Consider the following 12,467-nt stretch of genomic DNA (forward strand, 5'->3'; position numbering starts at 1 on the left):
GTAATTCTACAATGAATGACTAATGGAATAACACTTTGCTTTTACCGATCTGGCCAATGAAGTCATAAGTGAAATATTTATTTCGACAAGATTAGAAAGCACCGTTCACATTTGATAAGCGCGAGTGGATTCGTGGCTTTTTTGCTTGAAAAAAATGTGGTGTACAAACTCCAACACACTCTCGATTCTCCGCAGTGTGTGGGGAATAAAAAATGAAAATAGTAATGTTCCTGTTACGAAATGTCTGGCTTGAATTATTATGGAAATAAAATGTGGAATCATGTTGTCTAAAACATGTCGAATATTGATATACTCAGGAAAAAACAGAATGGGCAAAATAATATTTTTTGTTATATGTAATCAGAAATATATATACCGTATCTTTTTGAAGATTGAATGAATTTTGTAACAATAAAAATTATATAGTTATGACAATGTCCCTCAAATAATATATACGCAATTTTAGGTGAACTATATATCCCAGGTGTGATCACTCTAATTAATAATAACAAGTAGTATGTCCTCTGTGCGTCCAGGAGATGGCGACATATGGTCGAATGTGAGACGTCATCAGGGAAAACTCAAGGCGGTCAGATATATTCAAAATAAAAGTCTTTTCTGCATTCAATATCTCAATGACACATAAAACGAAGCGAATGTGGAAAACTGGGAATTATTATTTTAATTCACAAAAATAGGGGTACTGTGTATAAGATGTAAGTTGCATATAAACTATTTTACTAAGCGATAAACATAGCTTTGGAATAATACTTTTATATAGGGACTGTGATCTTACTTGTATTTTGAACGAACATACCTCCAGGAAGTACAAGTATAGTGTTATTTTTGTATACACCGGCTGCAGTTCTTGTTAGTCGACGCAGCCAATATAACGCCAAAAACCCTATATACATAAACTCTTTATTTAAATACACGTGAAGGAGAACGAGGTTGCAAGTTTTTTACATTTAAAATACAAAAGTTAGAGGAGAATGAGATGTATTTCCGCGCCACTGTTATGCGTTCTTGAATCGGATGGTAGACAGTACGCCAATAACGTGAATATATTGATACTGACTTCTGCTTTTACTCCCGTATAATAAGGTAGGAACAGCGAACCCGATCCCATAGACGCTTCTTTAAAGGAAATGTAACCCTCCTCTCTATGCTAAAACAGTACTCATGCACTTGTCTATTTTGTTCCGTCTTTTCGACATGGCGCTATATTCGCAGAAATATTTTCTCTCAGCCCGATCTTATAAACCACCCCTTCCAAAATATATCGTCAGGGTCAGGTTATTGTATGTAGGCCTAGTTAACTATCAATGCAGCTTACTAAAAGAAGTCGTTTGTATTTGTTTTGTTGTTCTTACTAATTAAGGTTTTAATTATTCTCTGGTCTAGTAAAAACAAGTGCATCTGTCCTATGTCATACCACTGTGGTAAAGAAAGTTTGCAGTTAGCGATTCGGGATCCCATTGAATTTCTCTCTACAGCGCAGTAGCGTGTATATAAGTAAATGGTAGCATTTGTTACTCGTTAACAGTAATTCAGATGACGTCACCCACCCCGAAATCTACCGATATCATTCTTTGCCTTTTTATTTAAGAACATAAGAAATTTACAAACGAGAGGAGGCCATTCGGCCCATCAAGCTCGTTTGGGGAGAACTTAACTAATAGCTCAGAGTTGTTAAAGTCTTATCTAGCTCTGATTTAAAGGAACCCAGGGTTTTAGCTTCCGCTACACTAGCAGGAAGACTATTCCATACTCTAACTACACGCTGTGTAAAGAAGTGCTTCCTCAAATTTGTTTTAAAATGTTCTCCCGCTAATTTCCACTTATGGCCACGAGTTCTAGTATTTAGACTAATATTGAAATAGTAATTTGGCTGAACAGCATCCAGACCCGTTAGAATCTTATAGACCTGAATCATATCCCCCCTTAGTCTCCTTTGCTCAAGGCTAAACAGATTCAGTTCCGCTAACCGCTCCTCATAAGACATTCCTCTAAGACCAGGAATCATTCTCGTAGCTCTTCGTTGCACCTTTTCTAAGGCAGCAATGTCCTTCTTATAGTAATGAATAATCATTTTAAAAAAAACTTGACCATATAAGCAGGTCCAACCAGGCTCATATTGACCACTATGATTTGTAATTTTTTTCACAGTCCACAGTTTGTCTGCCATTGACTGATACAATCACATGTCCGTGGGATATTGAGCAAGGCCCTGATCACCCAGCTCCAAGGACACTGCGCATTGAGTGACCCTGCACTGTAACCCCCAAGCCACGGAGAGCAAGAAGGGATAGGCAAAGAGAAGAATTCCAGTGTACCTGCATGTACTCATCCTTATGTGAATGGCAAATAAAGGATTCTTCATTACTGCCTTCCTGATACTCACGCTTAGCTATGACTGACTGACCCCATTTGGTCACCATAAACCTGTTTCCATCCATGGGTCACTGTTTTGGATGTTTTGCCCACTGGACTGTGATGTAGGTCATATATTTCCATGGCATGTGGACATAGAGGTAAATATGGTTATAATATGTATGCAAAATATTTTGTGAAAAACAACATGGATATTGCAATTTAGGATAGTAGTTTCATTCTTAGTAAGCTTTACGTGTAAAGATACTCCATATTCCTACTACCTGCCTGATACACACACTCACCTAAAGGATTATTAGGAACACCATACTAATACGGTGTTTGACCACCTTTTGCCTTCAGATCTGCCTTAATTCTACGTGGCATTGATTCAACAAGGTGCTGAAAGCATTCTTTACAAATGTTGGCCCATATTGATAGGATAGCATCTTGCAGTTGATGGAGATTTGTGGGATGCACATCCAGGGCACGAAGCTCCCGTTCCACCACATCCCAAAGATGCTCTATTGGGTTGAGATCTGGTGACTGTGGGGGGCATTTTAGTACAGTGAACTCATTGTGATGTTCAAGAAACCAATTTGAAATGATTCGAGCTTTGTGACATGGTGCATTATCCTGCTGGAAGTAGCCATCAGAGGATGGGTACATGGTGGTCATAAAGGGATGGACATGGTCAGAAACAATGCTCAGGTAGGCCGTGGCATTTAAACGATGCCCAATTGGCACTAAGGGGCCTAAAGTGTGCCAAGAAAACATCCCCCACACCATTACACCACCACCACCAGCCTGCACAGTGGTAACAAGGCATGATGGATCCATGTTCTCATTCTGTTTACGCCAAATTCTGACTCTACCATTTGAATGTCTTAACAGAAATCGAGACTCATCAGACCAGGCAACATTTTTCCAGTCTTCAACTGTCCAATTTTGGTGAGCTCATGCAAATTGTAGCCTCTTTTTCCTATTTGTAGTGGAGATGAGTGGTACCCGGTGGGGTCTTCTGCTGTTGTAGCCCATCCGCCTCAAGGTTGTGCGTGTTGTGGCTTCACAAATGCTTTGCTGCATACCTCGGTTGTAACGAGTGGTTATTTCAGTCAAAGTTGCTCTTCTATCAGCTTGAATCAGTCGGCCCATTCTCCTCTGACCTCTAGCATCAACAAGGCATTTTTGCCCACAGGACTGCCGCATACTGGATGTTTTTCCCCTTTGCACACCATTCTTTGTAAACCCTAGAAATGGTTGTGCGTGAAAATCCCAGTAACTGAGCAGATTGTGAAATACTCAGACCAGCCCGTCTGGCACCAACAACCATGCCACGCTCAAAATTGCTTAAATCACCTTTCTTTCCCATTCTGACATTCAGTTTGGAGTTTAGGAGATTGTCTTGACCAGGACCACACCCCTAAATGCATTGAAGCAACTGCCATGTGATTGGTTGATTAGATAATTGCATTAATGAGAAATTGATCAGGTGTTCCTAATAATCCTTTAGGTGAGTGTATAACTGACTGACCCCATTTGATTTGTGAAAAAAATCACAAATCAGCCTGGTCAATATGAGCCTGCTTTGGTCACTTTTTAGGTGTTTGGTGTTACATCTGCTGCTATTCCACTTAGCCATAGAGGCCAGTGGCGTGAAATGTGCTAAAATACATTTGTGACTTTTTCCACATATCCAAGTTTGTGTAACGCAAATGCATTTTTAATATGATTGACAGTGTGACTTTTACAAATAGGCTTCCACTCTCGAAATGGGTGTTTTGAACCTCTGTTGCCTCACATGAATCAATGGCAGAAAAACTGTGGATAAAAAAATCAGAGTGGTCAGTATTAGCCTGTTTATATGGTCAATCTTTATTATTTACTCTTGAAAATAATAAGGCGAAGTATAATATCGGCAGATTTCGGGGTGGGGGTGATGTCATCTGAACTCGCAACTCACAAGTAACAAAATGCCACCGTTTACTGATTTGCACGTTACGGCGCTGTAGAGAGAAATTTAACGGAATCCCTAATCGCCAACTTCAAACTGTCTTTATCGCGGTGCCAAAAACTCGGACTTTGGACAATGTATAGAACAATAAAAAAGCAGCGACACGTTTGTGGTCGCTTTGTTCGAAAAAGCGTCCGCAAAACCACAACTTGTATTACAGGATTTTGTTTGGTGTAATATTTTAAAGGTGCCTTTTTTCACCCGTTTCTGGGCCTGCTAAGAATACCAACTGTTAAGAAGATTTGTGTTACGTTTTAGGCATATTTAAAGTGACTTTACAGGAATTCGAGGCTTGTCTATAAGGGTGATCTGTGCATTCTTCTGCTCTCCAGCTGCAAGCCATGCCCTCGCTGCCCGTGCTGGTGGTGCATGGAGGAGCAGGTCACATCCCCAAGGACCGCGCGCAGATCTCGTGTGCCGGGGTGCGAGAGGCGGCCAGGGTGGGCTACGCCTGTCTGCAGGCTGGGGGCAGCGCCATGGACGCTGTAACCGAGGCCGTCACGAACCTGGAGAACAACCCCGCGTACAATGCAGGTATGGCGCTAATACTGATGACCGCAGAAACAGTGAACCAGTATGGCACGATGTATTAGTTTCAGTTTTCTTCAAAATAATTGTAAAAAGACTGGTAACAGAAATTGCTATACTTAAAAATGTAATAAGTAATGTAATTTGACGTTTAGAATTGTTTTAAAACCTGATTGTTTTCTTATCCGTGAAGTATTGTAAATACATCATAGATTGTTTACTGGTTTTAACGACTGAGTAGAATTAGGGCACCTGTTCGGACGGGCAAGTACAGACACTGCATCGGTTTTTGCCGGTTACACATCTAACCGGTCCTACGGCACTATTACCAGGCCGCGGTTCGGTGCTCACACAACATGGCACCGTGGAAATGGACGCCATAGTGATGGACGGCCGCACGCTGGCCAGTGGAGCCGTATCTGCGGTCAGGAGGATCGCTAACCCCGTACAGCTGGCCAGGCTTGTCATGGAAAAGGTACACCTGCCTACATCTACCAGTTGGGGGCGCTGCCGCACAAAATCGTCTGTACCCTTTAGGGCAGGGCAGCGCAAACTACAGCTTTTCAAGCAGGAAGTTAAAGCATATTCGTTTTTTTTTTTTCGTTTATTGTATTTCATAATATGAGGGTTGCAGTAGCATTGTGCAGTCGCCTTGTGCCGCCATCTTGGTGCACTGTCAAAATGCAAAACGAAATGCAAAGACAGTACACGAAGTAACTAAAAGGTACACAATACACAAATATAGCAACTGCTGTGTCCCATGTTCACTGTTGGTGTCTCTGTCATCCATACTGAAAGAATAAGAATGGTCGTTAGGACGTTTTTTGTTTTTGTTTTTTTTTTTAAAGATAAAAAAACAACGATAAATTTATGTCATAAGCTTACCTCTCATGATTTATGTGGCATAAAAAGCCATAAAACTGCTTGTATTCTCATTAGATTGCATCAGTCATCCCAATCATAAATTTATAACAGGCTGTCTGCAGCGAAAGTGGCCCGCTTTAAAGTAAAAAAAAATTAATGTGGGCCTCGGGCCGAAAATTTTCCAAGCTCTGCTCTAGGGCTGCTCTTAACTTTACATTATTTAGCTTTTGTCCAAAGTGATGTAAAATTGAGACAAATGACACATGGTGAACAAACGTGTTGTGGAGGAGTCGACTAGGCTGAGCTTCTCAAAGAATATCCATTTACAAGCATAAGCCGTATTGAAGCAGGAGCCACACAATATCTTTCTAAACAAAGAAAGAGCCTAAGAGCAGGACTATTCGAACTCAGCTTACCAGTAATAGTGTTTGTGGTGTCGTCATCCACAGAAAAATCACCGTGGCGTGACTTTTAAAATGCAACATTTTAGAAGCTAGAGGTGACGATAAAAATGGATACTGGCTCATTCACCCGCGGGTCTCGTTCCGCTTGTCTGTCCCACCCAGACCAGCCACCTGTGCCTGACAGCGGAGGGGGCCTCCCATTTCGCCAGAGCCATGGGTGTCCCCGAGGTCCCCGAGGAGTCACTCATCACTGAATACGCCAGGATGCGCTGGAGGAAGAACCTGGACCCAGATGCCAACCCAGTGCAGTGCATGATGATGGGCGGAGAGACTCCATCAGCGCCAGTAGATACACATGACACAGAGTATATAACCCTTAACGTGCATATAAGTTCATATCAGTAAATCGATCATATATGTGCAGAAATGAAAAGCTTTAGACTGTTTGCACTGTGCCATGCTTAGGCTTGCGCTTTGTTTATATCGACGATGCATGTTATTGCACATGCGGGCGCCACATTTCAAGGACTGTGATAGCTAGGTTGAGATTTGGGGGGGGGGGGATCAGACAAATTTTGAGGTGGGTCAGTACTTGTTATTTTACTATCTGGCTATGTGTCTGGTCAGAAACAAATGAATTTGTGTGGGGTGTGAGGTTCAAACCTGTAATTATATTACATGGCCTGTCGTCCAAACATTATACTGTGTTTCCGTAATACTGCCCGAGCATGGCTCGGATGTCTGGTACTTATTAAAAATTGCTGGAAAGTTTACCGCCGCTGCTTTTGCATATCTGGTACTAGTTAAAAATTTCTGGAAAGTTTACCGCCGCTGCTTTTGCATATCTGGTACTTGTTAAAAATTGCTGGAAAGTTTACCGCCGCTGCTTTTGTATATCTGGTACTTGTTAAAATTGCTGGAAAGTTTACCGCCGCTGCTTTTGCATATCTGGTACTAGTTAAAAATTGCTGGAAAGTTTACCGCCGCTGCTTTTGCATATCTGGTACTAGTTAAAAATTGCTGGAAAGTTTACCGCCGCTGCTTTTGCATATCTGGTATTTGTTAAAAATTGCTGGAAAGTTTACCACCGCTGCTTTTGCATATCTGGTACTAGTTAAAAATTGCTGGAAAGTTTACCACCGCTGCTTTTGCATATCTGGTACTAGTTAAAAATTGCTGGAAAGTTTACCACCGCTGCTTTTGCATATCTGGTACTAGTTAAAAATTGCTGGAAAGTTTACCGCCGCTGCTTTTGCATATCTGGTACTAGTTAAAAATTGCTGGAAAGTTTACCGCCGCTGCTTTTGCATATCTGGTATTTGTTAAAAATTGCTGGAAAGTTTACCACCGCTGCTTTTGCATATCTGGTACTAGTTAAAAATTGCTGGAAAGTTTACCACCGCTGCTTTTGCATATCTGGTACTAGTTAAAAATTGCTGGAAAGTTTACCACCGCTGCTTTTGCATATCTGGTACTAGTTAAAAATTGCTGGAAAGTTTACCGCCGCTGCTTTTGCATATCTGGTACTAGTTAAAAATTGCTGGAAAGTTTACCGCCGCTGCTTTTGCATATCTGGTATTTGTTAAAAATTGCTGGAAAGTTTACCACCGCTGCTTTTGCATATCTGGTACTAGTTAAAAATTGCTGGAAAGTTTACCGCCGCTGCTTTTGCATATCTGGTACTAGTTAAAAATTGCTGGAAAGTTTACCGCCGCTGCTTTTGCATGAGCCCTGCATGCGCTGTCCAAGACGGACAAAATAATTTTGCCGTGGTTTGTTAGACTCATTCATTGACAGTGTGACACTTTAGTGAGAAATCTAGTAGAATGAGTGGGGAGGGAAAAAAGCGAACAAGAACCAGTCACCAAAAGTAGTCAGTCTTCTGTTGTATGGAAATATTGTGGATTCCATAGAGACGATATTGAGATGATTTGTCAGCATGACTTACAGCAACACAACCAGCTTTTTTAACCAACTCTGTCAGTAGGTATGTTCCATTTGCCTATAATTTACTTTGGATAAAATAAGTCCTTTATTTCCATTTGCATAAGTATGAGTACACGTACACCGGAATTCTAATTTTCAACTCTTTCTTTGCTTTATGTACTTCACAATATTGATTGCAAAAAAAAAATCACATTGCAATATTTGACCCATTTCCAATATCGTGCAGCCCCTAGCAGGCATAGAAATATTTGTGGACATGTTCTCCTATTTATCTGGGCCTCTGATTTAGATTCCACTGTTTACTCCGGAAAATTGACATGTTTACCCCTCAGCCTGAGACCGGAAACTACAAATTAGCTAAGAGCAAGACCTTCGGTCTGTGTTTCTCGCTTAGAAATCTGGGCAAATTGTAGCAGAGAGCAGCAGAGCTTGTTTTGGCATATCGTATGGGGGGTATCTACTGCTCTCTGCTACAGAACACATCTCCATCTTGTTTGTTGCATGGTGACCTCACGAAGTCCTCTGGGCAGCCAGCTCTGTGTATGGTTTCCATGGCGAGGCTGCAGTCACTGTGTGGTCAGAATCTGCATGCTTTGTATTTCTGACAGAAAAGGCACTAAATGACTAAATATAATCTCCTCTAGTGCCTGTGTTTTGCATTGTGATTAACCTTTTTTCATTTGGCTTATGCATTGGTTATGCTCCGTAGCCGGTTTATATTTTTAACCAGTGTTCTGGGAGAACTTTACAATTGGCTGGTTCGGAGAGGCTGTTCTTTGGGCCGAACTCTTAGATGTCCAGAGCCTGGTGGACCTTCTGTGGAGCTGTGCTGCAGGGGAATGTAGTATTGCTGTGTGGTGTCTTGGATGACCTGATTCAGACTAGGGTGCATTGAGGCTTGAACTTTGCAGCTCTGGGTTGGTATTGTGGAACTGAGTGTGACTTCAGTTAGGTGCTGGTCTCAAGCTCTGTGGTTTTGCTGGTTAAATGAAAGCTCCTTAATAGTGCAATTCAGGTATAAATCAAGCCTGACATGATGTTTGATCAAGCTACTGATTCTAACTTTTTTTTTTTCTCCACAAGAATCGTGGTTCCATGGTTTTCTCTTTCTGTGCCGCTATTGTCAGGGTGCAGACCGTCCCCTCCTGCTCCAGATGGTTTAAGGCTCTGCCACAGCCTGTGTTCAGTGGCAGGATTAGGTTGTCTACACAGAGCAGGACGTTAAGTTCCACATTATGGAGTGCGACATCTTCAGCTACAGGCTGTTTCTTTTTATCCCAGAAAGTCATTAATATAAATGTTTAACACTGCAGGACTCATCCAGCTGTCCTTTCTCACTCCAGCTGGGTGACGAGTTTAGACGTGAGTCTCTCTGATTTTATTATGCGGAGTACAGGGCTCCTCTGCCAGGTGGGCAGATGCGGGTTTAGCCGGAAGATGCCCCGCAAAGACTATCACTATCTTTTGAGCCCTCTCTGCTGTTTTGAGTTCTCAGCTCTTTCGCATGCAGAGCATGTCCTGCTTCTCTGTTGCCATGTCAACCATTTGCCTGTATCGCTTGCACTTGTGACTCTTGGTAACTGGCAGTTTGACAGGGGTTTCTTAAAAGGATTTTTTTTTTTGTAGCATTTTGTGTCGAAAGTCCAAAATCTAGATCTTAGAGCTGTTGTAAAAGACGCCCCGTTATTTGGTTAGAATATGCATGCTTTAGTGTTTTCTGGCTTTTCCCTACTACATACACAATTTCTTGTCCTTGCTGTGTTCGGTCTGTTTTTATTTTGTTGTTTCTTTTTTTTTTGTTCCATTATTGTTCACTGTAGTCATCTGGACAAAGGCAAAGAGACCAAGATTAATGTCACGGTGCACAGAGGCTCACCTCTATCAGCCCATTCTCTCTTTGCGTCTCACTGCTTTCGTATTTTTGGCTTTCGGGTCCTAAACATAAGTAAGATTGCAGTTAGGGTGAGGTACATCAGTGGCCAGAATCGTCTAAAATTAAGCCTGTGAGATTCCATGTGTTGTTTTAATCACTGCCTTACAGTGTGTGTGTGTGTGTGTGTGTGTGTGTGTGTGTGTGTACCTTTAAGGGGCAAGATTGGCACAGTGGGTGCCGTAGCGGTAGACGCACAGGGCAACATTGCCTGTGCCACTTCAACCGGAGGCATGCTGAATAAGATGGAGGGGCGTGTGGGAGACACAGCCTGCATTGGTGAGTCCTCACTTCATTACTCGATAGTAACACACAGCCTTGACGATGACTGGTTTTATGCAAACATTACTCTGTCTTAAGTTTGTTAGAGTGACAGTACATCATGTAGAGGTTTAACTTGTCTGCCATGCCACCTGGTGGCCATAAAAAGTATTGCTACATTCAGTGCTGATATCAGCTGATTTTATTGTCTGGCTGTCTATTGTCTTTAATAATGAATTTAAGCATCATTCTCTCTGTCCAAGCCATCATGCGCCATCCCTTTCCATCCTTGCCAGTGTTCGTCCTTTTCCCTGAGTGATGCCATCCCTGTCGTCCCCAGGGTGTGGCGCTTATGCTGACAACCATGTCGGAGCTGTGTCCCCTACGGGCCACGGTGAGGCCATCATGAAGGTCACCCTGTCCAGGCTGATCCTGTTCTACATGGAGCAAGGTACGCCCTTCCTGACACGCACACTGAGCCGCGCTGTATACATCCCCCCCCCGCCCCCGCGGGCGTTACGATGCTCCGTAGTGTTTCTGCACTCCCCCCGCCCCGCCCCCCCCCCCCCCACCTCGGATTCACACGTCGCACGCCCACGTTTCGTCGGCCTGCTCAGGCACGGCGTCCATCACGCCTGTGAAACAGAAACGAAACTTGGGATGGATCCTGGACACAGGGGCTGTTTCCAGGAGTGGGGGGGGGGGCTACACTAGTTGTCTGGGAATCACAGGCACCGGCGGTATTCTACTAAAAGGGAAGCTGGACAGATACTTGGAGATCAGTCTGTGCTCTGTGGGGGGGGGCGGTGTTTCCTACAGACGCTTTTGTTCCCACAGTGAAGCACCTGATTGGAACATCTTCACTGAACCCGTTAAACTCCTTTTTTCGAGCTCTGAATGATGTAATGAGAGCTGAAAGCTTTCTGGACTCGGTCTTCCGCTGCCGTAATTGAATATTCCTTGTCTGGTCGTTCCCCCCCTGGGATCTGAATTCCTCCGCTCCCCCTCACCCCCCCCCTAGATACTTTAGCTCTCGGAGGCTGTCAGAGTTGCTGACCTGGTGTTTGTTAGCTAAATATTAACCAGTGTGGGAGGAGGGAGCCTCACATTCTTGCGTAGTGTTTACAGTCAACCTCTGACCTCGGGGGGGGGGGGGGGTCCTCCTCAGACTTCAGAAGCCCCGCCCCCCATCCGTGCTGGGGGAGATGGTTTATCTTTCAGCTATTTCTTCCCCCCCCCCCTGCTTTTCCCCAACCATGCAGGGAAGTCAGCTCAAGAGGCAGCGGATCAAGGTCTAGCCTACATGAAGGACCGGGTGCAGGGCTTGGGAGGGGTGGTGGTGGTGGACCCCCGGGGCGACTGGGCAGCCCGTTTCACCAGTGCCCAGATGGCATGGGCGGCAGCGCAAGGCGACCAGTTGCATTATGGGCTTTATGTGGGTGAGCATTTCACACAGCCAATCACGGACCCTAAAGGCCCTTAGTCTCAGAGAGGGAGATTTCTGACCTCTCCTCAAGTACACACATTAACACTCCATGATCTCCACTCACAACTCACCCCCAGAGGGCCAGCTTTGCTGTCCATGGCCACACAACTTGCATTATGATTACACACAAAATTGCACATGAATGCACTGTGATCAAACAGTATTTAAAAATCTGAATTTAGATTTCTTTAATGTATTTTGAATATCTAAATTCATGCAGGGATTGATTCTGTCAACCAGACTGACAGTTTTGTCAACCAGAGATTCGATTTAACTCACGTTACCTTTTACTGATAAATGCTAGATGTGATTTTTGCATGTAGAGCTACTGTATTTCTTTGAAACTCTAAATACGACACAATAAACTCTCCTTGTTACTGTGTTGATGTCCTCTGCGCGACCTTCCTTGTGTTTACTATTGCTATACGGTTCTGTTCACGCAGCGTTTTCAGAGTGTGTTCGCACACTTCCCTGTTGGTGTGACTAGGAAAAACAGATCTTGTAGTGTGACACTGTGTTTGGTATCAACAGTGTAGCAGAAGGTTGTGGAGGTGAACGTCCACGACTCAGCATCGGGACTATGAGAACTTGTTTTGCTTCTGCTAGCCCCAGCGATCTTGCCTGTTTGTATTCAAAACAGATGGAACTGAGTCCAAAACT

The 12,467-nt window shown here is 43.4% G+C and overlaps 1 protein-coding gene across 5 annotated transcripts; it reads left to right on the forward strand.

Annotated features, from left to right (window-relative positions):
- The first annotated feature begins 838 nt into the window (after nucleotides 1–838).
- Nucleotides 839–12,189, forward strand: asrgl1 (asparaginase and isoaspartyl peptidase 1). Of its 5 annotated transcripts, XM_072709560.1 has the most exons (9): nucleotides 839–1,104; nucleotides 2,170–2,534; nucleotides 3,268–3,324; nucleotides 4,720–4,921; nucleotides 5,248–5,390; nucleotides 6,346–6,548; nucleotides 10,218–10,339; nucleotides 10,662–10,772; nucleotides 11,584–12,189. In XM_072709560.1, the coding sequence occupies exons 2-9, from the start codon at nucleotides 2,475–2,477 to the stop codon at nucleotides 11,802–11,804; spliced, it is 1,119 nt and encodes a 372-aa protein (XP_072565661.1). In that variant the 5' UTR covers nucleotides 839–1,104; nucleotides 2,170–2,474; the 3' UTR covers nucleotides 11,805–12,189. The 5 variants fall into 5 exon arrangements, with proteins under 5 accessions (XP_072565661.1, XP_023695361.1, XP_023695370.1 ...); XM_023839593.2 differs by lacking the exon at nucleotides 3,268–3,324; XM_023839602.2 differs by lacking the exons at nucleotides 2,170–2,534; nucleotides 3,268–3,324.
- Nucleotides 12,190–12,467: the final 278 nt, after the last annotated feature.

Source organism: Paramormyrops kingsleyae, chromosome 3 (assembly GCF_048594095.1).
Source record: "Paramormyrops kingsleyae isolate MSU_618 chromosome 3, PKINGS_0.4, whole genome shotgun sequence".
NCBI classification, from domain to species: Eukaryota; Metazoa; Chordata; class Actinopteri; order Osteoglossiformes; family Mormyridae; genus Paramormyrops; species Paramormyrops kingsleyae.